The following is a 27,623-nucleotide window of genomic DNA, read 5'->3' on the forward strand; positions in this document are numbered from 1 at the left end:
ATATTTGGATACTAGCTCAGAAATGCAATCCAAAATCCTCACACCTGATGTCTTTGGTGCCTTTTAAAATCTGAACAAAACACAGACTACTTTTGAGCTTCTCTTTAAAATATAGCCCTCTAAATGTTAGAAACATGTGGGCAGCCCAGGAGGCTCAGCGGTTTAGCACTGCTTTCAACCCAGGGCGTGATCCTGGAGACCTGGGATCCAGTCCCACGTTGGGCTCCCTGCATGGAGCCTGCTTCTCCCTCTGCCTCTCTCTGTTCTCTCATGAATAAATAAATAAAATCTTTTAAAAATAAAATAAAAGTTAGGAACATGTGATCTTGGCCTCCTGATTTTGTAATCCCACAAACATACCACCATGTGTTTTGAAGACTGTCTTTCAGTTAGAAAATCAGCTCTTTTCCCACTTTTAAGATGTAGAGTACCTAGTCTTTTTATAGGATAGTAGTCTGTACATACAGATTGACCCCTGAAGTAGAAAGAACACTTGATGTGGATCAAGTCCATTTCCATCTTTATAGGCATTTTCTTCCAAGATGGCAATCTCAACTTTTACAGATGATCATGACATTTTCCAGATTTAGGTTCATGTGGAGATACTTCATATCTTTCTTACTCTCTGTAGCCTACATTATGGAATTGGGAAAGGAGAAAAAGAGGACTGCTGTATTAGCACAGGTAAAGCTATGTGATCATAGGAGCATAGGAATTAAGCAGTTTTGAAGATATACTTATTTAAATTGGTATACAGGCATACCTCATTTTATTGTACTTTGCAAATTTTGTGTTTTTTACAAATTTAAGATTTAGCAACCCCGTGTCAAGCAAATCTATAGGTACTATTTTTCCAATAGCATTTGCTCACTTGGTGTGTCTGTGTCACATTTTGCTAATTCTCAGAATATTTAAAAGTTTTTCAGTATTGTTTATTATAGTGATCTATGATCAGTGATTATGACTTACTGAAAACACTGATAATGGTTAGCTTACAGTATTTTTAAATTATATATCTAGGTTTTTTTGATATAATGCTATTGCATACTTAATAGACTACAGTATAGTATAAACATAACTTTTGGATCTGCTAGGAAACCAAAAAATTCATCTGAGTTGCTTTATTGCAATATTCACTTTATTGTGGACTGAAACCAAGCCTGCAATATATTTGAGGTATACCTTTAGTTATGAAGGAGTATGTATAGCACAATACCTTTTTCAAAAATTTGAACTCTGATTAAACAGAACAAATTTACACCTCTGTTACTCTTGCCTCTAAACATATAGAAGTCTCATGAGCTTATTTAAAGATATTTCTCTAAGTTGAAATATTCATTAATTTGCATTCATTGGTGCAAACTAGTCAGCTTATACTTTAAATGTGACACTTGTTTGTTTTTTTCAGAATCTGGTTACATCTGTTTAGATATTATCACATTTACAATACTATAGCTTAGGCTGTGTGAAAACCGCATTATAAACCCCCCTCCCCAATTTTCAGTTTATTAAATTCTCTGGAGAACAGTAGTTTGTAAATGTAATTTGTCTGTTGCAGACTTGATTAGTATTCCTTGTTGGTGTTAACTGCTTTGAAGATGTTATTTTTCTTCTCACAACATTTCTTTCCTATTTTACTTATATATGTGAAAATGTTCTATCCTTTAAACACACACAAGCACAGACGCATGCACTTCCCAGGCCCTTAAGTGATCATTGTATTGTGAAGCTTGTGCTGCTGTCCCTGCTTTTAACTTCTGTATTACAGTTAAATCTGCCTCCCACATGTCTAGATAACTTGGGATGAGGGGTAATATTAAAATTCATGGTACACAATTGCCTTGTGTACTAGCTATGCCTGATTATTGTGCTTTCCAGTGCAAACACCTGACCTTTTTGAGAAGGAAAACATTCCAGTTTTTGGAAATTTCATATTAGGGAGGGGACCAAGGAAAAGGGATTAGAAGCCAGACCAAGCCAAAAAGTATATTTGTGTGTGTGTGTGTGTGTGTGTGTGTGTGTGTATAGCAATCGAACAAGTGATTAAAACAAAAAATGAAAGAGTGAGAAAAAAATCATGATTCTCAGAATTGGATGATCAGAGAGAAATAAGATTGAGTTAAATATGTCTTATGCATAAATTTACAAACTTGTAAAGAGCATTTAAAAATGGAAAGTAAGACTTTCCAAATTATGCTCCTTATCTTCTGCCAATGATAATTATTTAAAAACCAACTATATATTTGTATATAGTATAGTATATTTGTTATATATATAGTATATTTGTTATATATAGTTGTATATAGTGAGGGTTGTAATTCATTTTCAGTAGAAGACAAATGTATGGCTTAGTTTATGGCTCTAAATACACACATTTCAGGAAAACAGAAAGATGGACACAATTGTAATTTCTCTCATTTAAATTTTTGTTTTCCTCATGCACTGATTTAAAAAGCACAATTTAATACCGTGCTAGAAGTATACTTGTTGAAGTCATTGTGACTAAACAGTAATGGATATAGTTAACTATTGTGTTGGGTAGTATGGCTGACAGAACTAATTCTCTAGTTTACAAAAACAAAACAACAAACAAACAAAATAAACTACCTTTTTTTGGTTCTTGACTATTCCCCCATATATCAGGAGTGGCAAAAAAAAAAAAAAAATTCAGCACTGGATCAGAGAAAAAAATAATGAGATTTATGGGACTGGTTGTAGGTCTTGGTTCACCACAAAGACTGTTTCCATAGATGATTTAAATGAACTCAGCTGGCTTAGTATTCTGTGACTTGCTGTAGTCATTTTCTAAGTTTAATCTTATGACTGATTTTGTAATCCTCACAGTGGGGGAAAGGTGACAACATGAACAGCATTTAGTGAATATAATTAGTACGTTTAAAAACAAATGCCTTTTTATTCTGTAAAAGCTCTGTTTGAAGGGGACTTTTAACCCTATATGAAACTGCTGTTCAAAAAATGTGGCCACTGTGACTGAATGTGACTGATCATCTTATAAACTGATTTTCTTGTCAAACAAAGCCATAATAATGTAGGCATGGTATAACTTTAAGGGGGATTGATGACTACAGAAGAGGGTTTATAAGATAGTAAGTAGTTCACATTCAAATAAAACTCTGAACATCCAGTTATCCCTGTGATAATTTTAAGCAATCTAAGAACTATTCACATACATATACTTTTTAGCTAATTATTGGCAGCAAATTCGCCATATTTTTTGAGCCCTTATTTTCTGTGGAACCCTGTGCTACATGCTTTGCAGTGATAAAGAGAAATAAAACATACATCTCTAGTCCTTGAGGGCCTCCTGAGCTAGTTTCACAAGAGTATTATTTTATAAAAACAAGAGGAAAATAGGGAGAAATGAAATGGGGCAGGAGTGCCGGGGGCAGATAGTGTACATCAAAAATATTCTTTGTTGCTTTAAGTATGGGTTGGCTAATTACAGGAAAGTACTCCATTCAATTATAACCTATTTTGTAAAGCTGCCTTACTTCTTTAAAAAGGAAAAGCACAATACCAGCCCCACTTACATGTAGTTTACTTCTCTCCCTCAAACAATTGCTTAGATTTTGCTTTCCCTGGCTTCTGTCATAGGGAGAAATGCAAAGCCTTGCCATTCACTTCTTTAAAACTCTTTAAAAATCTGCATTATCAGAATAGTCTTTTCCCCATTTATGCTACAATAAGAGTGTTTTAAAAACTGCTTTAAAAAAAAAAGACTGATTCCTACCTCCTTTCTACTATAATTAAATGTTACTATTTTAAAATTTTTGGACAGAGTTAATTGGTACCTATTTAAAAACGGCAATATAACGATATTATTATATGTCTGTTATATGGCCATACCCTTCCTGATTTACTAATGTGGCAAAAATATCAAATAATATTTTAGTGAGAAGATGCCATGAGATTGTCCAGATAAATAATAATAAACATAGTGACTATTAAGTGCTCACTGTGAGAGATCACCTTAGGATTGAAGCATCCCAGTATTGAGGACATACCAGCTATTCAGAAGTTGACTGTTGAGAGAAAAGAGTTCAATATTAAAATTTAAGAAAGTAGCTACTTCTATTAACAGAATATTTTACTTGGAAACCTGAGGGAAGCTGAAAAGCACTGTAATCAATTAAAAGATGTGGGGAGATATGTAGATTCATGATTCCAATGGTTTTTCATCAATCATAGCCTGGTCAGGTCAGATCCCTTTATGTTCTCAAATTGCAGCTTCATTGAAATATAGGACAAAGTCCAGGTTATTAGTCAACTTCTGAAGCCACTTGTGTAGGACTGTTGTTCATTTGTTGTGTTATTATTTCAGAAGTAAAAAGATAGACAACCTAGAGATTTGAACATAGCCTGTAACTTTTAGTATATGTGCTGCCGAACAAAGTGAGCACAGTCTAACTTTTAAAAGTAATTAAATCAGATTATAATTGAGCTAGAATCTTATTTATTCATTTTAAGTATGTAGTTTGATGAATTTTGTTATTTCTATGCAATTGTATAACATCCATCACAATCAGCATATGGAACAGTTCCATCAACCTATAGTTTCCTCAGGCCCCTTTGCAATCAGTGTTCACTTCCAGCTCCAAACAGCTACTGATTTGCTTTCTGTCACTGTGGTATTGCCTTTCTCTAGAATTTCATGTGAAAGGAATCATCCAGTAAATGTAGTCTTTTTGTGTTACTTTGTGTTTGGTGTGACTTTCACTTTACATAATGTCAGGGCATGTATCAGTAGTTCATTTTTATTGCTAAATGATATTCTATTGTCATTATTTACCATTCATCAGCTAATGGATATTTGGGTTTATTCTGATTTTTTGGCTGTTAAAAATAGCTATTAGTATTCATGAGGCCTAAATTTCATTTATCTTGGGTCAATACCGAGGAGTGGGAATTCTGGGTCATATAGAAATTATAGGTTTAATTTTAAAAGGTACCATTTTCCAAAGTGTCTGTGCCATTTTATGCCCATTCCTACAATTAAATTGAATTAAGCCAACAATGAGATATCCTTTCATACCTATATTGACAAAAATTTAAAATTCTGATAATATCAAGTATAAATAAGAATATATGTCAAAGGGAACGGCTGGTGAGAATGTAACTTGATAGTTCTATTTCAGAAAACAATTTGGTACTATTTCCAAATGTTGGAAATACAATATCCACAAATACCACCCCTAGAATATTTTCTCAATAAACTCTTACATAAGGATTCTGAAGACATGTATAAGAATGATGATATTATTAAAGGACACTCTCACAGAGTAAAAAAGCAACCCATAGAATGGGTAAAAATACTTACCAATCACGTATCTGATAAGGGATTAATGCCAGAATATATAAAGAAATCCTACAACTCAATTATAACAATTACAAAAACAACCAACCCAATTCAGAAATGGTCAAAGGACCTTAATAGACATGTCTTTAAAGAAGATGGACAATAAGTACATGAAAAGACGCTCAACATCACTAATCATTAGGGAAATACAAATCAAAACCACAGTGATATACTACTTCATATCCATTAGGATGTCTACTATCTGAAAAACAGAAAACAGAAAATGTTAGTGAGGATATGGAGAATTGAAATCCTTGTGAATCACTGGTGCAAATGTCAAATGGTACAGCCTATTGTGGAAAATGGTACAGTGGTTACTAAAAAATTAAACATAGAATTACTATGTGATGCAGCATTCCACTTTTGTACAAATAAAAGAATTGAAAGTAGGGACTTGAACACATATTTGTATAGCAATATTCAAAGTAACATTATTCACAATAACCAAAAGTGGGAGCAGCCCAAGTGTCCATCAATAGACGAATAAATAAACAAAATGTAATATATACATATAATGAAATATTAATTGGCCTTTAAAAAGAAGGAAGTTCTAGCAATTCTTCCATATGGATGAATCTTAAAGACATTACACTAAGTGAACTAAGCCAGACACAAAAAGACATATATTGTGTGATCCTACTTATATGAAGTACATGTAATAGTCTAATTCATAGAGGCAGGAGAGAGTAGTGGTTGCCAGGGGCTGAGGGTATTGGGTAGAGGGAGATGGAGAGTTATTGTTTAATGGGTATAGAGTATGACATGATTTAAAAGTTCTGGAGATGGACAGTGATGATTGTTGCATAACAGTGTGAAAGTACTTAATACCAACCACCTCACTGTACAGTTAAAAATGATTAAAATGAAAAAAAATGATTAAAATGACAAAATTTATTTAATGCATATTTCATTATAATAAAAGAATGTTGACAGCACCGTTATCTATAATAAAATCAGTATTGATGACTCCCCCCCCAATGGAAACCAGATAATGAAAATGTTCAACAGGAGAATATAACTAAAATTAGTTGTATTCATGTGGTAGAATAGTGTACAGTAGTGAAAATGATGAATGGCTATAATTACAAACATCAGCATAATTCTGTAACTCATTCTAAAGAGTTGCTCCTCAATGTTAGATTCTAATTATACTTTAACACTATTACGTGTCTTGGATCTTCAAAGTTATTCTTAAATGGCTAAAGCCACTAATGTTGAACCTCCAAATGCCATTTATTTACAGTGTATAGACATAGCAAAATTAGTTCTATTCACTCTTTGGGTATTGATGGTAATCTTTAAGGCTATGCACAGATAAAAAAAAAATCCTACTCTTCTACCTACTCTCAAACCTCACACATATCAGTTTTGTTAAGTAAAATACTCATGACAATAAATAGAAGTTAAAAGTTATCTTAAGTGCTGGAACCATTACTGAAAAGAAAACACCTAATACCTTAGAGATATTTATGCTTGTAAACTATTTCTGTATCAATTTAAAATAATTTGAATTTTATTAAAACTATTCTCAGAAGAATTTTTATTAAAATTGTTCTCAGAAGAGTTAATCTTTCTATAGACAGGTTTATTAGGAACCTTTGAAAGCATCAGACTAGCTTTTCTTTTTAAAATATAGACATAATTTGTTAATTCTTTCTGGCCTTTCCTAAAATAAGCACACATATATATTTTTTTAATTTGCCACTGTTCCTGGCTAATGCTAATGCATATGCAGGCCATTCTCCTTGAATAAGTGGGGCTACAAGGGAAAATTCTAAGAGGTGGAGCAGAAAGAGTAGGAAAGCAAAATTTGTCTTCTTTGGGAAACTGACATCAAGAATGCCCTACTGGGTCTGAAGGTAGTAATTGAATGAATCCTTTTGCCATTGAATTTTGTCATGGTTTCCAGTTTAAGCTCTCCTTTCACAGATTGGTGCTATAAATTAAGCCAACAAATGAAAAACTCTTAAATTGCTTGACTTTTATCCAGTTGTTATCATCTGTTCCTTTTTTGTTAGAAATACTATTATAATACCAAAATCAAGAGTATAAAAAAGGGATGATCAGGCCTACATAAAGAATTAAGACATCTTTTCACTGTAATTTACAATGTAATTTGGCTGAGTCAGTGTCAGCCCTGGTCATGTAGCACCCAAAAAAGCATTTTTGGTGCCAGATTTAGAAATAAAGCCAGGAAATCCCGTATTAAACCTGTCTTGTGTGGGACGCCTAGGTGGCTCAGAGATTGAGCATCTGCCTTTGGCTCAGGGCATGATCCTGGGATGTGGGATCGAGTCCCACATTGGGTTTCTTGCATGGAGCCTGCTTCTCCCTTTGCCTGTGTCTCTGCCTCTCTCTCTCTCTCTCTCTCTCTCATGAATAAATAAATAGAATCTTTAAAAAAAATAAAATAAACCTGCCTGGTTGTAGCTACAGAGCTAATGTCTTTATGGTAATTACAATCTTTAAAAATACATTATCTTTCTTAATGTTATTGCAGTGTGTGGTGGTTTTGAAGAAAGCAATAATTTGTAAACAATCCTTGGCAGAGAGCACAGACCTTAATCTTGAATAAAAGAGACTAGCAATTAGAATTCATGTGCTGTATTAAGACTGGCAAGTGGTAGTAGTTGTTTTGATATATGCACTGGAGCATTCATGATTACTTAAGTATTGACTGTTCTATGAATATACAAATATAATGGGGAAAAGAGAAACCATGATTAGGGAAAACTTTCACTAAGAGAAATGAAGTTGAATTATCTGATCATATTGGTAGTTTAGATGGGTTTATTCCAATGACTAAATCAGATTCCTTTACTGCATTTTATGATCTCTTTTCTTTCAGAGGATATCTAATGTAAAGGTTTATATGTAGTGTTGCTATCTGTCATAACTCTAATCTTAACAAGAATAGTTAGGCAGTTCAGACTTTTTCTGAGTATGTGACCTGTTGATAAGTTTGCTGATTTTTATGTGGTCATTTGTATAAATACCAGGGGGAAAAAGAGATGATCTGAAATACCTTCCTTCAGATACAATTTACAGACCAGACTTTTCTCACATTAAAGTTTTAATATACTTTAAAGATAAATATGCTTAAATGTGTGCTTGACTACTTCATTTCTTACATTGTTTATATGAAATTCAGTGTCGTCTCTGATAAATATGCACTCTACAGCAATTATGCAAGAAAATCTATTGTTCCTCTTGCACATTCTTGCTTCTTTCTAGAAAAGAGCATTCTCTTGCAGTTGGCTGGATATTTGCTCCTTTACATTCTGATAATTCTCTGTGCCACTCTAAGTTGAGTGTAAGATTTCTTTAGGTAAGGGCATAGGCTCACAGCTTTGCTCCTATATGATGTATAGTAATGCAGGAACACTTTCTTACTCTTGACCTTCAACCCCAAGTGGGTTTTCTTACACAGGAAACACAGTATCAGAATATGCCTGTGTTATGAACAGGGATGATGCTTCCTCTTTTTGCCCTCTTTTTCTTGACATTCACCTACTGTGGTTTATCTCTGCTCATATGTATAAACTCTGTTTGGCCTATAAGTCAAGATGTTTGTCTCCTTAGAGCCAGACATCAGCCCAGAAATTAGGACCAGTGAAATATATTTGCAATGCAAGACTTTTATAAAAAGCATTGAGGCATGATGTCTGAACTAAAATGTAATATCCTGATTCAAAATTCTTTAGTAAATATTTAAGCAACGTTTCAGATTTTCCAATAAGAAGTGAGCTTACAGCTTGTTTTATAGTTGGAAGGCATGAATGATCTGCTTGATTATCTAGTCCATCACTATGATAATATCTGGTAGACAAGACACTACAGTAACATGTAAGTATATTTTCAATATAGTTTCAGGTGAAGGATAAGAGACAGTTTAGAAGACTTAGGAATAAGACATGAAGAGAAATCTCACAGAGGAAGACATAGACATGGCCAACAAGCACATGAGAAAATGTTCTGCATCACTTGCCAGCAGGGAAATACAAATCAAAACCACAATGAGATAACACCTCACACCAGTGAGAATGGGGAAAATTAACAAGGCAGGAAACCACAATTGTTGGAGAGGATGCGGAGAAAAGGGAACCCTCTTACAGTGTTGGTGGGAATGTGAACTGGTGCAGCCACTCTGGAAAACTGTGTGGGGGTTCCTCAAAGAGTTAAAAATAGACCTGCCCTACGACCCAGCAATTGCACTGTTGGGGATTTACCTCAAAGATACAGATGCAATGAAATGCCGGGACACCTGCACCCCAATGTTTCTAGCAGCCATGTCCACAATAGCCAAACTGTGGAAGGAGCCTTGGTGTCCATTGAAAGATGAATGGATAAAGAAGATGTGGTTTATGTATACAATGGAATATTACTCAGCCACTAGAAATGACAAATACCCACCATTTGCTTCAACGTGGATGGAACTGGAAGGTATTATGCTGAGTGAAATGTGTCAATTGGAGAAGAACAAACTTTATATGTTCTCATTCAATTGGGGAATATAAATAATAGTGAAAGGGAATAGAAGGGAAGGGAGAAGAAATGTGTGGGAAATATCAGAAAGGGAGACAGAACATAAAGACTCCTAACTCTGGGAAACGAACTAAGAGTGGTGGAAGGGGAGGAAACGAACTAAGAGTGGTGGAAGGGTGGGGGGTGGGTGTGAATGGGTGATGGGCGCTGAGGGGGACACTTGATGGGATGAGCACTGGGTGTTATTCTGTATGTTGGCAAATTGAATACCAATAAAAAATAAATCTATTATTTAAAAAAAAAAGGAATAATGTGTCTAGAATCTTGACAACATTAAGCATACCATTTGGGTCATCCGTTCTTGGATAAGTAGGTGGAAAATCATGATACAAATCGGTCCCACTTTTTATGTAAATTAAGAACACTATGAGTGATTCTGTCCTTCAGATACCACAGATTGCTAGGCAATTCCTCTCTAGTTTTAAATAGATACTAACTTAAAAAAGAAAAGAAAAGATACTAAGCTTTGAAATCATGTTGACACTTCAGCTTGTTTTATGTAAAAGTAATTATGAGAAGGTCCACAGAAGCTGTGAACAATTGCCAAGCACCTTCTTTCCTGGAAATTCCCTTCAAGAAGTCTATCTAGTTGTTCTCAAACTTGAGCATGCATCAGAATCATCTGGAGGTTATACCAGAATCATTCTTTTGATATTTTTTACTACAATATTTTTTTATTTTAAAAAACATATCAAAGTTATACAGGCACATAATTTTAAAAATCAAATAGTTCTACAAGGTTTATTAAGATGAAGACTAGTCCTTCAACCTCTCTCCACCAACTCCCGCAATAATTTCCTTCCCTAAAGAGATCATTGTGTGCTTTTTTAACTAATTCTGTTACCTGTCTATAAATAACATGTTTGTAATTGCTACTTTTTGATTTTTCAGTTCAGGTACTATCTGAACCTTGGGTACTTCCCACAATGGGAGATGAAGATGCAACTTCCTTTTCGCTACTCACCCCTTTTTACGCATATGTACACTTCCCAGGCTTCCTGTTCCCAATATAGTTACACAGTAATTTTTGGTAGATCAGTATCTAGGTTTCTTCTCAATTTGTTCTTGGGAAAGCCTTCTCTCCCAAGGATATGGGAGAATACACAGCTGCCATTCTGGAACCTCCCTTTACGTTGTCCTGGGAATTCACTTGCCCTTTTCCCATGTTGGATCACCTGTTTCTGGATCCCGTGTCTTCTCATTTCCTGCTTTCTTCCCTCTTTTTGATGACGTATATTTTTTAGAACGTACTGAGAGTTCATGAGAGGGAAATTGTACATGTCTGATTGCTTCAGAACTTTGGTAACCGAGTGACATCATCTTCTAGATTCCAAGGGCTGCTTTTGAGGCCAAAGCCTTCTTTGCATGTGACCTTGTAGGATTTCATTGTCCTCAGTGTTAGGAAATCTTACAATGACATACCTAGTATGCTGGCCACTAAGTGGCCCTTTTGATCTGAAAACTCATGACATTCGATCTGAAGTGTTTTCTTGAGTTAGTTTATATGCATTGTTGTGTTTATAAAACTCCTACAATTCAGCTATTTGGGTGCATTTCTCATCTGTTTTTTCCTACTTTCTATCACTGTCTTATTACTCTTTCTGGGAAATCTCAATCTGCATTCTAATCCTTCTATTAAGTTTTTCATTTCTGAGGTCATTGTTTTTTTCTTTCCAGGAGCTCCCATTGGAGACTTTGCTCTTCAATAAAAATACTTTTTTGTGAAGATTTAGATATAGTGGTATTAGATGCACATATTTAGTCCACTATTTTTACCCAATATCTCTACATATGCTGGTTATTTAATAATTCCTACCTCGTATTTGTATCAAACCTTAAAGCTTCAATAATGGTTTTCCATCAGTTAATATATTTGACCCTTATAACCTAGACCATGGTATCTGGATAAGATCTTGTGATTGTCGAGTTCATCTCTATCAATGTATAGAGAGAATATCCAGTACTCAGAGAATTGACATGTGCTCTTAGAAAACACTCGTTTCTGACAGAATTTACCAGAGATGTATAAGATGAATTACTTGGCAGGCACACTATATGCACATAATTGTTTTTCACTCTTTGCCAAAAAAAATATTATTGAGTTATAACTAAGATACAATAAATAAACTGCACATACTTAATGATTTGATAAGTTTGGGTCCATATATACACTCCTGAACCATAATAACAATCAAGATTTTGATCATTCCCCAAGATTCCCCCATATCCCTTGTGATTCCTTCCTCTTACCTACCCTCAACCCTTCTCAAGCAACTAGCAATCTGCTTTTTGTCACTATAGATTAGTTTACATTTGCTAGATAAAAATGGAATCATAGAGTATGGTCTATTTTTTTGGTCTGGCTTTTTTTTTTTTTTTAACATGTAGCTTTTCTCAGTACTTTGGAGGCCACACCTGACTGTCCAGGTGGAAAGTCTACAAGCTCAACCTTTTTTTATATCCTTTCTCTCTTACACCTTCCTATCATCCTTCTCCCAGCCTTAATGACTGCCGCCTTCTATGTTCTAGTCTTCTCTCCATCCAAGCCTATTCTCAGAACCAATTAATTCCATTCACGCTGAGGTGACAGATATGACTTTTTATGTGTGGTTTCTGCCATTATACAAAAGACAAAACCCACATTTGGTTTATGCCAAAGTAATAAAGCTCTAATGATTTTCAAGCATGATCAAATAGATTTGGAAGAGAGTTTTGGACAGGGCTTCCCCGGAATCTCTAAAAGTACACCTAGTGTAATGGGATACTCATGTAATACTGACCCTGCCTATAGAGAGGCAGAATGATTGGCATCCCATATGGTCCCAATTTTGGTTTCCTGAAATGTCAGCCATTTAGGAGCTAAGAAGAGAATTAATGTCTTGCTAGCCCTCCTTCTTTTTTGTCTGTTTGGCAGAGAAAACAATCCTTTGTAGATAAGAGTACACACAGGAGGATAGGGCCTCTAGGATTTGGCCTACATGTCCCTGGTATAGGTAAGAGTGGTGCCACCAGAGATGATCCTGGCCAAATTCCAAGCTGTCAGTGGTCCGAGGATCACAGGCAAAGGAATCTGGCAAACAAGTCTGGCTCTGAAGATCCCTTGCCTGTCTCACTTTTCTTCCTACTTATTTTCACATTTAATCTTTTATTTTTCATTATATAATTTGCATTTAATTCTTTTTTGTCATTTTACTTATTCATCATGAGAACTGTACTCTTTAATCTCATCACCTATTTCCCCCATTCTCCCATCTACCTCCCTTCTGGTAACCATCAATTTGTTATCTATAGTTAAGAGACTATCTCTTGGTTTTTCTCTTTCTCTCATTGTTTTCTCTTCACTCAATTGTTTTCTTTCCTAAATTCTACATAAGAGTGAGATCATATGATATTTGTCTTCTCTGACTTATTTCACTTAGCACTATACTGTCTAAATTCATCTATGTTCTTGCAAATAGCAAGATTGCATTGTTTTCTATGGCTAGATAATATTGCATTGTTTGTGTTTATCCATACATTCATCTATCAATGTACACTTGGGCTGCTTACATAGTTTGACTATTGTAATTAAAGCTGCAATAAACCTAGGGGTGCATGTATCCCTTTGAATTACTGGTTTTGTATTTTTGGGGGTAAATACACAGTAATACAATTCCTAGATCATAGAGTAGTTCTATTTTTAATTTTTTTTTTTTTTGAGGAAATTCCATGCTGTTTTCCGGAGTGGCTGCAACAGTTTGCATTCCCATCAACAGTGCAAGAGGGTTCCCCTTTTCCAGATCCTTGCCAACACTTGTTGCTTCTTGTGTTTTTTGTTTTAGCCATTCTAACATGTGAGGTGATATCAATATCAAATTGGTATCTGGGCAGATTGATGGGCACCACCCTCAGAATTTCTGATTTAGTTATCATCCACAGTCAGTATTTTGAATAACCTACCTTACACATTGCTTCTCTTTCTGGCTATCCATTGTTTTTAATTTTGTACCCCAATACTGTACTGAATCTGTGCTTGAAGGTCACCAAAGACTTCTCTAATCATCAGTTCAGTCCTAATTATCTTTGGCCTCTCTAAAACATTTATTAATTCAACAGACATGTACTGAACAAAACTAATATAGTCTTGATTTTTTAAAAAGATTTTATTTATTTATTTTAGAGAGAGAGCACACAAATGGGAGGAAAGGCAGAGAGAGAGGGAGATGCAGACTCCCTGCTGAGCAGGGAGCCCAATGCAGGGCTCAATCCCAACACCCTGGGATCATGACCTGACCAGGCACTTAACTGACTGAGCCACCCAGACACCTCAGTATAGTCCTGATTTTTAAGAAGTTCACAATTTGGTAGGTGACACTGATTTGTAAATAGAATATTTTGGAATAAATGCTGTAACTAAAGTATGTATAAATCACCCTAGGAAAACAAAAAGAATTTGTTCAGGGAACTCAAGAAAGGCTCATTAGTACCATTCTCCATGAATGACCCTTTTCCCTACTACTGCTGCTCCCAGCATACCTTCTTAATCACCCATGACACTTAATTCAGTCTAGTATGTATTAAACGCCAAGTGTTTGTAAGTTACCATGTTGTTTACTGGTGCTAGCTCTTACTAGCTGTGTGATCTAGGTGAAGCTACCTAAACACTCTAAACCTTGTCCCTAATCTCTGAAATGGGTATATTAATAACCAACTAATATGGATGTTTTGAGATTTAAAAAAATTATATGGATCCACAAAAGACATTGATTAGCCAAAGCAATCTTGAAAAAGAAAAAATGAGGTATCTCCATTCCAGATTTCAAGTTCTATTACAAAGTGGTAGTAATTAAAATAGTGTGGTACTGGCATAAAAATAGGCACACAGTTCAATGGAACAGAATAGGAAATGCAGAAGTAAACCCACAACTATATGGTCAATTAATCTTTGACAAAGGAGGAATGAATATACAAAGCAAAAAATATAGGTTCTTCAACAAATGGTGTTGGGAAAACTGGACAACTACATGCAAAAGAAAAAAAACTGGACCACTTTCTTTCACTGTAAAAGAGTAGATTATAATTGTAGAATGAGAAAGTGACTTTTGAGTATAAATCTTTAATGAATGAAGGAGCTAGCCATGTAAGTGAGTAAAAGTAAAACTTTCCAAGCAAATAGAAAGCACCAGCAATGGCTCTGAGTAAGACACATGCCTGGTGAAGTCAGGGAGCTAGGAAGCAAGCATGGTTGAAGGCCATGGTAAGAAATAATATAGCTAGAGACACTATCATGGTGATAATGGGTCCTGATCACTGAAGGACTTTCAAGTTATGGTAATAACTTACTCTTTGTGAAGACAAGAAGTTAAAGTAGGCTCTCATCTGTCTGAATCCAAAGTCTGTCTTCAGTAATTATTCTGATTAAAAATTTGAACTTTATTATATAAGTTGTAAAGAACCATTAGATTTATTGAAGGAAGAGAGTGCCATGGTCATATGCAGTTTTAAGAAGCATATGTAGGTTGAATCATATAGGACAAAATGAGGTAGAGAAAATGGAATGTTATTCTACCTTCTCATAGATTATCTCCACAGAGTTACCACTTATGTTTAAAAAATGAACTATCAGGGCAGCCCCGGTAGCGAAGCGGTTTAGCGCCGCCTGCAGCTCAGGGTGTGATCCTGGAGACCTGGGATCGAGTCCCATGTCAGGCTCTCTGCATGGAGCCTGCTTCTCCCTCTGCTTGTGTCTCTGCCTCTCTCCCTCTCTGTCTGTCATGAATAAATAAATAAAATCTTTAAAAAAATGAACTATCACCTTATTCCAAAAGCTGCTTCATTCACAAGTCATGACTTTCTTTGTTACTAACATGATACACCCATTCTTTTAATAACCAGAATTTAAAACTCTGATTTTTCCCTTTCTCTCATTCCAGATAGTTTTTCAATGACTTAATCCTGTTTGTCTTTACAATATGTCTTGAATTTGTTCTTTGCCTTTTTTATGTATATCCTAGTTATTATTCTAATTTTACCAGTCCTTGACATTTGCCATCAAATTACTCCATATGTCATCTCTTTTTTGTATAATTTTGTTTTTCCTAAGTTCTCAGCTCCCTGAGGCTTTGAAGTTACCATGCATCATCTATCTCTGATCCTTATTGTTCAGCACAGTCCTTACAGTGGATCACTGAATGTACTTCTACATTCATATTTTCTTTGCTCCTAACCTGCCTCCCCTTATAACCATATGTTGTTCCATTTCCTGAGCAACACAATATAATTTTATTCTGGCATTCACTGTTACCTAACTCTCAACAAATATGGTGTTCTGGAAACATCAACCTAATAAGTCAAACTTTCTGTATATGTATGGGTATGTACACACACATGCATACACACACATGAAAAGAGTTTAATATAGAAGTATTACTCTTATACCCATGCAAGTGGGAACTTATGTGGAGAAAAAAATCTTAAGTCAGAAAAATTTATTGCCTACCTAGTATGTTGTAGCATTCTCCTAGGTACTGTGAATAAAAAATATTAAGAAAACAAGGTCTCTAGCCTTGAAAAAACTCATATTGCCTGGAAGAAACTACTGTGTGTGGTGCCCGGGTAGCTCAGTCAGTTAACTGCCTATGGTTCAAGTCATGATCTCAGGGTCCTGGGATCAAGCCCTGGCTTTGGGCTCTCGGCTCAGGAAGAAGTCTGCTTCTCCCATTTTTCTCTCCTTCTGCCCCTCCCTCCTCTTATGCGCATGTTCTCTCTAGCTCAAATAAATAAATAAATAAATAAATAAATAAATAAATAAAATCTGAAAAAAAAAACTACTGTGTTAAAATGTTTACAGTGAAAGAACACAGCTCAAAAGAAAGGCATTAATTATTAATAAGATAGAAAAGTGTCCAGATGGAAGGTGGTAGTTGAGTTGTCTTAAAATATGAGTAGGTATTCACATGGTAAATAGAAGAAAAACAGGGAGATGGGAAGGAAGTCTAGAGAGAGAGCAAGATGTGCAAAAGCACAGTGGTATGGCATTACATGGTATGTTCATCATCTGTAATCAGACCAAAGAGATGGGCATGCATCACAAAGCAGCAGGAGAGACATTAGAAAAGTAGGCAAGGACCAGCTCACAAAGGGCCTTATATGCAAAACCAAGAAGTTTGTATGATTTTCTAGTAGATGAGGGGAGACTTTGTAATGGAAACTTTAAGTGGATTCTTATTATCTTTTCAGAATTAAACATTTGAAAACTAAGATCTGTGTGAAGAGGTTAAATTTACTAAAATGGTTTAGTTTAAAGAACAGGATGCATAAGAGAGCTTTCACTCTGTAAGAAGTGGTTATACATAGGATAGTGACCAGTTATTTTCATTTCCCACAGAGGACAGAGTAAAGAGAAATAGGCTTAAGTCTCAGCAGAGGGGAAAATTACCTACAGAAGGGGTCCTTCACAAAAAAGATAGAGTGTGACTCACATGGATGATTAAAATGTTGTTGTCTCAGGCTCTCTGGCTGTGTGCTGGCTTCTGTGTGCTCAAAACCACCTAATTTCAAAAACAGGGCAAAGACTAGATTTTTCAGGCTTGAATGAAAGTGTTTGAAATAAAAAAATATTTTACACAGCAACTAATTATTCAGATATTTTGCTATCTGCCTAACCTATAGTGTTGGAAATGTATTGGAACATGTCAAATGTGAATATCAATTCTCATAATACAGCATTCATATTTATTAGAAAAAAGATAAACTATCAGAATTTGCTATAGATATAATGGTTGTTCTGTTAAAGGTATTTTATATTCATGTACCATTTCAGAAAGTTACTAAAGAATAGGTACATGCAATTACCTATTAAATTCAGTTATTAATCTTGACGTGTAACATCTTTTTGGTCAGATGATTACAATTAAAATAAGACTATGGTTTATTAAATGATGGTGCTATATCAGTGAATATAAGTGAATTACTCTTATTTTATTGTTATTATTTGATAACAGCTTATTAAGATATTATAAAACATTTTTAGCTCTTTCAGATATTTCCAATTTCTGGAACTGCTGTTTGTGTTTTTATTATGTGGAAATATATGCAAGACATAAGATTGTAGGGTATACTTTTCATCATTTTGTGTCTTATAAAGAGAAGTCATATATCTTTTTCATCTTTTTCATACTGCTGCCTAACTATGGCTGGTGAAAGGAAGACAGGGAAAGCATAAGGCAGAGTTTCCAAAAGGCACTTGGCTCCTAATGGAAGCAAACCTTGAAATGTTGACAGTATAGCCACTACTGAGACTTAGGCAATCTGGACAAGTTTTAATGGAATATTTGATGTTAATGTAAAATTAACATAATTTCGAGTTAACCAGATATCAAATGGAAATCAATTTTTCTTTCTTAATAAACTAATTCAAACACTTTGAAAGTGATTTTGTACATACTCAGATTAGATTATTTTGTATTACCCTAAGAGCTGTATATATCGTGCTAGTATACTTTGAAGAGTAAATTATTGGATAAATGCCATTAACCTTTAGAATTGATAAAGGTGAATGTTCTTAGTTGCCTTCTGTGTTGACATTGAACAACACAGTAGGTCCTGAGAGAGACAGTGCATAATGTGTGAATGGTTTAGATGTAGTAAGAGAGGCTTAAGATATGATAATGCAAAGTAAATATAATAAGCCAAAAATTATTTTCCCCTGTATTTTAATAGTATATATTTATTTTAAAATGATTGCCCTAAGGGTCATACATATAGAGAAAAATTAAAAAGACCACATATTTGTCACGGTTATTCCCTGCCAATTTGAAACCTTAAAATAGACTCTCTGTATGAAATTATTTTAAAAATAAATATTGCAATACAGTTTCAACAATTTGTCTCTCATACCAACTAAGGTATTCCTCAACTTGACAAAACAGGCACTTGTCCGTTTTTGCCTATTCTTTGAAGGAAATATTAAAGTTTTTTTTTAAGATTTTATTTATTTATTCATGAAAGACAGAGAGAGAGAGAGGGAGGTAGAGACACAGGCAGAGGGAGAAGCAGGCTCCATGCAGGGAGCCTGACATGGGACTTGATCCCGGGACTCCAGGATCATGCCCTGGGCCGAAGGCAGGTGCTAAACTGCTGAGCTACCCAGGGATACCCAGTTATTTTTTTTAAGTATATCCATGTTGTCTGCAACTCCCTGATTTCAACAGATACCAAATATTTATTTAGCTGAAATGTTATGTTTCATTTATCATTTTGGAATGTAACCATTGACTCCACTAAATTTCTTAATAGAAATTAAATTAATGGACCTGATTCTGAATAAATATATATCAATTAAAATCTGTTTCTGAAAAGTAAGTATTCATAAGAATGCATGCCAAAAGCTAGTTTTTAAATCACTCATAAATTTGACATATGAGCACAATGCTATTTTTTTTTTTGTTTTTGTGTTTTCCTCTCCAGTATTGGCCATGCGCATTTAAAATACCTAAAATATATACATATTTGTACAATTTGGTGTCCTGAAAAATTGGGTGGGATTTTATTGTTGTTGTTGTTAGTGGTGATCATGGTGTGTGTGTCTGTATAGTCTCCACAGAGTTTATAAAATATAGTTCAATTCTCTTTCCTTTGAGGAAGATGTACCATCAATTTTCTCTAAGCACCTAATGTTTTTAGTATTTAGGAATTCAGGTAATTTCTAAGAAAAAAAAAAAAAGAAAATGTGAATTTTCTCATAAATTGTAGTATCTAACCTACTCTGAAATTGAGGCACTTTATAAATATGTAACACTGTAATCCCAAGTAAACACCTTTCTTTAGAAAAGTGAACCCCCCATTGATTCCTCTAGAGCACAAGCCTTACTTAACACAAATTGCCCTTGAGGTTTTATTGCTGTTTGTTCTTGTAGTTTGTCCTTAAATTGTGTCATTTTAACTTTGTAGTACTTGAAAGTATTAGGTAGATCAGCAAGATAATGCAAAATGTCTTGGGAGGTTTTTATGACTGCTTCAATTTCCTCCCTGGTTATTAGCCTGTTCAGGTTTTCTATTTCTTCCTGTTCCAGTTTTGATACTTTGTGCCTTTCTAGGATGCGTCCATTTCTTCTAGATTGCCTAATTTTTTGGTGTATAGCTGTTCATAATATGTTTTTACAATCGTTTGTATTTCCTTGGTGTTGGTAGTGATCTCTCCTTTCTCATTGATGATTTTATTAATTTGAGTCTTCTCTCTCTTCTTTTCACTAAGGCTGGTTAATATTTTATCTATCTTATTAATTCTTTCAGAGAACCAACTCCTGGTTCTGTTGCTCTGTTCCACAGTTCTTCTGGTCTCGATTTCGTTGAGTTCTGCTCAAATCTTCATTAACTCTCTTCTTCTCCTGGGTGTAGGATCTATTTGCTATTTTTTCTCTAGCTCCTTTATGTGTAAGGTTAGCTTTTGTATTTGAGTTCGTGCCAGTTTTTGAATGGATGCTTGTATTGCGATGTATTTCCCCCCTCAGGACTGCTTTTGCTGCATCCCAAAGTTTTGTACGGTTGTATCTTCATTCTCATTAGTTTCCATGAATCTTTTTAATTCTTCCTTAATTTCCTGGTGACCCTTTCATCTTTTTAGCAGGATGGTCCTTAACCTCCACGTGTTTGAGCTCCTTCCAAACTTCTTGTTGTGATTTAGTTCTAATTTCAAGGCATTATGGTCTGAGAATATGCAGGGAACGATCCCAATCTTTTGGTATCAGTTCAGACCCGATTTGTGACCCAGTATGTGGTCTATTCTGGAGAAAGTTCCATGTGCACTTGAGAAGAATGTGTATTCAGTTGAGTTTGGATGTAAAGTTCTGTAGATATCTGTGAAATCCATCTGGTCCAGTGTATCATTTAAAGCTCTCGTTTCTTTGGAGATGTTGTGCTTAGAAGACCTATCGAGGGTAGAAAGAGCTAGATTGAAGTCACCAAGTATAAGTGTATTATTATCTAAGTATTTCTTCACTTTGGTTATTAATGATTGATATATTTGGCAGCTCCCACATTCGGGGCATATATATCGAGGATTGTTAAGTCCTCTTGTTGGATAGATCCTTTAATTATGATATAGTCCAGGGCCAGATGGTTTCCCAGGGGAATTCTATCAAACGTTTAAAGAAGAAACCATACCTATTCTACTAAAGCTGTTTGGAAAGATAGAAAGAGATAGAGTACTTCCAAATTCGTTCTATGAGGCCAGCATCACAATAATTCCAAAACCAGACAAAGACCCCACCAAAAAGGAGAATTACAGACCAATATCCCTGATGAACATGGATGCAAAAATTCTCAACAAGATACTAGCCAATAGGATCCAACATTACATTAAGAAAATTATTCACCATGACCAAGTAGGATTTATCCCCGGGACACAAGGCTGGTTCAACACCTGTAAAACAATCAATGTGATTCATCATAACAGCAAGAGAAAAACCAAGAACCATATGATCCTCTCATTAGATGCAGAGAAAGCATTTGACAAAATACAGCATCCATTTCTGATCAAAACTCTTCAGAGTGTAGGGATAGAGGGAACATTCCTCAACATCTTAAAAGCCATCTATGAAAAGCCCACAGCAAATATCATTCTCAATGGGGAAGCACTGGGAGCCTTTCCCCTAAGATCAGGAACAAGACAGGGATGTCCACTCTCACCACTGCTATTCAACATAGTACTGGAAGTCCTAGTCTCAGCAATCAGACAACAAAAAGACATTAAAGGCATTCGAATTGGCAAAGAAGAAGTCAAACTCTCCCTCTTCGCCGATGACATGATACTCTACATAGAAAAACCAAAAGTCTCCACCCCAAGATTGCTAGAACTCATACAGCAATTTGGTAGCATGGCAGGATACAAAATCAATGCCCAGAAATCAGTGGCATTTCTATACACTAACAATGAGACTGAAGAAAATGAAATTAAGGAGTCCATCCCATTTACAATTGCACCCAAAAGCAGAAGATACCTAGGAATAAACCTAACCAAAGAGGTAAAGGATCTATACCCTAAAAACTAGAGAACACTTCTGAAAGAAACTGAGGAAGACACAAAGAGATGGAAAAATATTCCATGCTCATGGATTGGCAGAATTAATATTGTGAAAATGTCAATGTTACCCAGGGCAATTTACATGTTTAATGCAATCCCTATCAAAATAACATGGACTTTCTTCAGAGAGTTAGAACAAATTATTTTAAGATTTGTGTGGAATCAGAAAAGACCCTGAATAGCCAGGGGAATTTTAAAAAAGAAAACCAGGGCTGGGGGCATCACAATGCCAGATTTCAGGTTGTACTACAAAGCTGTGGTCCTCAAGACAGTGTGGTACTGGCACAAAAACAGACACATAGATCAATGGAATAGATTAGAGAACCCAGAAGTGGACCCTCAACTTTATGGTCAACTAATATTCAATAAAGTAGGAAAGACTATGCATTGGAAGAAAGACAGTCTCTTCAATAAATGGTGCTGGGAAAATTGGACATCCACATGCAGAAGAATGAAACTAGACCACTCTCACCATACACAAAGATAAACTCAAAATGGATGAAAGATCTAAATGTGTGACAAGATTCCATCAAAATCCTAGAGGAGAACACAGGCAACACCCTTTTTGAACTTGGCCACAGTAACTTCTTGCAAGATACATCCACGAAGGCAAAAGAAACAAAAGCAAAAATGAACTATTGGGACTTCATCAAGATAAGAAGCTTTTGCACAGCAAAGGATACAGTCAACAAAACTAAAAGACAACCTACAGAGTGGGAGAAGATATTTGCAAATGACCTATCAGATAAAGGGCTAGTATCCAAAATCTATAAAGAACTTATGAAACTCAACACCAAAGAAACAAACAATGCAATCATGAAATGGGCAAAAGACATGAAGAGAAATCTCACAGAGGAAGACATAGACATGGCCAACATGTACAGGAGAAAATGCTCTGCATCACTTGCCAGCAGGGAAATACAAATCAAAACCACCATGAGATCCCACCTCACACCAGTGAGAATGGGGGAAATTAACAAGGCAGGAAACCACAAATGTTGGAGAGGATGTGGAGAAAAGGGAACCCTCTTGCACTGTTGGTGGGAATGTGAACTGGTGCAGCCACTCTGGAAAACTGTGTGGAGGTTCCTCAAAGAGTTAAAAATAGACCTGCCCTACGACCCAGCAATTGCACTGTTGGGGATTTACCCCAAAGATACAGATGCAATGAAACGCCGGGACACCTGCACCCCTATGTTTCTAGCAGCAATGTCCACAATAGCCAAACTGTGGAAGGAGCCTCGGTGTCCATTGAAAGATGAATGGATAAAGAAGATGTGGTTTATGTATACAATGGAATATTAGCCATTAGAAACGACATACCCACCATTTGCTTCAACGTGGATGGAACTGGAGGGTATTATGCTGAGTGAAGAAAATCAATGGAGAAGGACAAACATTATATGTTCTCATTCATTTGGGGAATATAAATAATAGTGAAAGGGAATATAAGGGAAGGGAGAAGAAATGTGTGGGAAATATCAGAAAAGGAGACAGAACATAAAGACTCCTAACTCTGGGAAACGAACTAAGGGTGGTAGAAGGGGAGGAGGGCGGGGGGTGAGAATGAATGGGTGACGGGCACTGGGGGTTATTCTGTATGTTGGTAAATTGAACACCAATAGAAAATAAGTTAAAAAAATAAATAAAAAGATAATGCGAAATGTTAAATGTTTCACCTTTGTGGTTAAAGTAATCCCAGAAATTCTGAGAAATCACTGTGACTTGTGACCATCTGAACTGTCAACATCATTTCTGCTGTGGGTGTTTCTTTAGAGCCTTAACCGTATTTCTTTTAAGTTCTCCATATCATGTGGACATGATAAAAGAAAACTCTTTTAACGATTTTATTTATTCCTTTGAGAGAAAGAGATAGAGTAAAATGATTGTTAAATAGCTATAGTACAAAAGAGATTCAGTATGGGTCTGATTGATTTAAATGTAAATTTCTTTTCTTAGTCACTAAAACAGTGGGTATTAAATATTCTGGGGCAGCCCGGGTGGCTCAGGGGTTTAGTGCTGCCTTCGGCCCAGGGCGTGATCCTGGAGACCGGGGATCGAGTCCCACATCGGGCTCCCTGCATGGAGCCTGCTTCTCTCTCTGCCTGTGTCTCTGCACGCCTCTCCTCTCTCTCCCTCTCTTAAATAAATAAAATTTTTAAATAAATAAATAAATAAATATTCTGGGGGCACCTGGGTGACTCAGTCACTTAAACATCTGACTTCAGCTCAGGTCATGATCTCAGGTCCTGGAATCAATCCCGACATCCAGTCTCCTTCTCCCTCTCCCCCTGTTCGTGCAAATAATAAAATCTTTTTAAAAATTGTGTTAATTACCTAAGTATATTCCACAGCCTTTTCATAAACCTGTCTATGAAGAATTTATTCTAAACAGAGTAATCCTTAAAGCTAAAAACCCCAAATCAGTATGCATAACAGTGGGCAAACCCATCATTTCAGGATTATAGAATTAAAACACCAAATAGAATGAGAAAAACATAATACTCTTTTCCATTTTTATCCTTTGTTTGTAGGCAAATCCATGATTTCTTTTGCAGCTTAGTCTAGTATGAGTTTTATATTAAAGAAAACACTTAGATTTTCACCATAGATTTTTTTGTCCTATAAAGATTTTTATCATTCTAAATATAACATCTGTTTTCTAAAAGTATCTCTTTGAAAGAAAATACCATAAGTAGAAAAAATATATATTATCACAATTGTTTGGTTAGATTCTATTTATAAATCAGCATAAGAACTTTTCATTTTTTTCTTATTTGATGGCCTATACAAGTAAAGGAGGGTCAAATGTAGTTTTTAATATTAATTTTCATCAATACGGGCTACAAGTAGATACAAGCTCACAAAAAATTCTAGCTTCTAAGAATAAATTTCTATGATAAAGCAATGTACAAATGCTGATAATATAAACACATTAACTTTGCCTATAATTATCAATACTTAAATTAATACTCTTTTCTCAGAGTATAGTTCATTTTGCCATAATAACAGGCATTTTAAAATATGTATATAAAATTTAAACTTTCGCTGATTTTGGTCATCTTTTGTATTTTAAAATAATGGTGTTCCTTTTAAAATCTAGAGCATTGTTGCTAGACCCCATTAGGAAGCTTACGCCTAACTTAAAAAAAATTTTGTTAAAGATTCTATTATTTACTTTAGAGAGTGAAAGAGAGAGCATGAGCAGAGGAGGGGCAGAAGGAAAGGGAGAGAATCTCAAATGGACTCCACACTGAGCATGGAGCCTGTCAGGAGGCTCAATCTAATGACCCTGAGATTACGACCTAAATCAAAACCAAGAGTCAGACGCTTAACCAACTGAGCCACCCAGGCACCCCTTCATTTTTAAAAAATGTTAAATCATTTGTAATAAATTGAATTCATTCATTTCACTTGTTTAAGAATGAAGTTTATATTTACATTACCCAAAATATACTAAAAATGCTGTATTTCATTCCAGATCAGAGATACTAAGTCAGCAGATCAGAAAACAACTCTCTTGCATTTTATTGCTGAAATTTGTGAGGAAAAATACCGGGATATCCTGAAATTTCCTGAAGAACTGGAACATGTAGAAAGTGCAAGCAAAGGTAATTGATAAGTAACTCTTTTGAGACTACTTCTTTCCTGAGTATTATATTTTAAATGATAAGATTAAATAAACATTAATTGTATTTTTTCTGTTTACTGATACTCAAAAAGCAAGGGGATAGTTTCCTTTAGCTTATATTTGATAATATAGTACATTTAATGACCCATTTTTTACTTTATTTTTTAACATTGCTGGGTTATTGAAATTTTCACATCTCTTATCAGATAGTATGTTCATTCATTCATTTCATAAACTCTTAAGTGTATATTGTTTGCAAAGGGACTATACCATGGGCTTTTGATGAAATCAAAATTATTGTGAGACAGTTCTTGCTTGGATGTATTTAAAATCTAGAAGGTAAGAAAAAACATATATACACATACTTTATAAAATAAGGATGAATATGAGAAGTGCTACACAAACAGATAATATACTGTAATTTAGAGGAGAGAAAAAGTTCCTTTTGAATGTATAGATAAGAGAAGAAAGAAGCCAAAGGGTGAAGCATGAGCATAATATTTTTATGGACATGGAAAAAAGGCATGTGAGCAAATAATATAAGCAAAGCACAGTGGCAGATGGATAGAAGAGTGGTCGACTGTTGGGTTGGAGCTGTAATATCATCTCAGAGACTTCAGTGTCATGCTAAGTAGTCTGGTCTTGATGTGGTAGGCAGCAGGGCATCATTGAAGGACTAGAATGGATGGGAGTTGGCACTCGTGGAGAACAAGAGAGAGGGAACAAAAGTATCTCCAAGGTTTTAATTTGAGCTAATTTGCTTTGTTGGTTGGTGAATATTGTCTACTTTTGTAAGAAGTTACAAAGTGAAAGAAAGGAGGAAGGATCAAGAAAACATTTTTTGAAGTTGAGATTATATACATAGAGAAGTACATGTTCCTTCCTTGTAAGGAAACTATGCTGTAAATCTTATATTTGAAATTACACTGTAGAATTCCATTTCTCTGTAACTCTGAGGACTTTCAGTAAGACTCAAGAGCATATATCTTTCCCAAGTTTATTACAAACCATACAAACCTGTTAGTGTTCATTGAAGAGGAGAAAAATGTATGTCTATAGAACCCAGAATATTATTTGTATAATATTATTCAGGGGTCAGGGCACCTGGGTGGTTCAGTTGGGTAAGCATCCAACTCTTGATTTCAGCTCACAAAACACATTTGTGATTAGAGTCATATTTACTAACCTGTAATTAATGTGGAATAATATTAACATTTAGAAAATTTGGAAATATGAGAAATGTCACAAATAAGGACAGTTCTGAAATCAGATCATTTCAGTGCTATCACTAGTTTTTGATTTCCCTTTAACAGAATTTTTTCTAAATTTTGTTTAAAATGTAGATTCAGTTTCAGAAAGATTTTGATAAGTGTATCAAGAATATGTTTAAATTGGGCAGCCCAGGTGGCTCAGTGGTTTAGTGCCGCCTTCGGCCCAGGGCCTGATCCTGGAGTCCCGGGATCGAGTCCCGCATCGGACTCCCTGAGTGGAGCCTGCTTCTCACTCTGCCTGTGTCTCTGACTCTCTCTCTCTCTCTCTCTCTCTCTCTCTCTCTGTATCTCTCATGAATAAGTAAATAAAATCTTTAAAAAAAAAGAATATTTTTAAATAAAATGATGTCAATTTTACATTGATTTTGTTAATTCCTAATTTTTAGGTTATTAGTTCTTACATTGAGGATACTTTACAAGACTATATCTGATAAACATTTTTGGTCAAAATAATCTGGAACAACTCTAATGAAATATAGAGTGAAACTTAAATCAGCTTTGATTTCTTAAGTCTAAATGCTAGTTCATCTATGTCTATAATTTCATACATACTTTTAGTCACTACTGCTATTGATGAAGTTAGCCAATAGAGCACAGCCTTCTTAGTTAGATATTACAAAGTTATAATCCTAGCTGTATAACTTCTTAGTTCTGTAACCTTGAGCTAGTAATTTAAATTTCTAAGTTTTTGTTTCCTCATCTGTAAAATGAAAATGATAGAAGATCATCTGAGTTGAA

The 27,623-nt window shown here is 35.2% G+C and overlaps 1 protein-coding gene and 1 long non-coding RNA gene across 8 annotated transcripts in view; one reads left to right on the forward strand and one right to left on the reverse strand.

Annotated features, from left to right (window-relative positions):
- The window catches only part of DIAPH2 (diaphanous related formin 2), a 1,060,012-nt gene that overhangs the window by 549,269 nt on the left and 483,120 nt on the right, over positions 1 to 27,623 (forward strand). For all 7 annotated transcript variants that reach the window (XM_049107608.1, XM_049107607.1, XM_025431781.3 and 4 more), the window contains one exon: positions 25,465 to 25,594. In XM_049107608.1, the coding sequence (XP_048963565.1) occupies positions 25,465 to 25,594 (130 nt within the window). The remainder of the gene's footprint in view (positions 1 to 25,464; positions 25,595 to 27,623) is intronic.
- On the reverse strand, positions 430 to 11,220 carry LOC112649457 (uncharacterized). The gene is made up of 3 exons (XR_003129584.3): positions 11,098 to 11,220; positions 3,991 to 4,043; positions 430 to 632 (listed from the first exon to the last, which is right to left on the reverse strand). It is a non-coding gene; the product is annotated as an uncharacterized LOC112649457 (long non-coding RNA).

The sequence above is a fragment of the Canis lupus genome, chromosome X, assembly GCF_003254725.2.
Source record: "Canis lupus dingo isolate Sandy chromosome X, ASM325472v2, whole genome shotgun sequence".
NCBI lineage: Eukaryota > Metazoa > Chordata > Mammalia > Carnivora > Canidae > Canis > Canis lupus.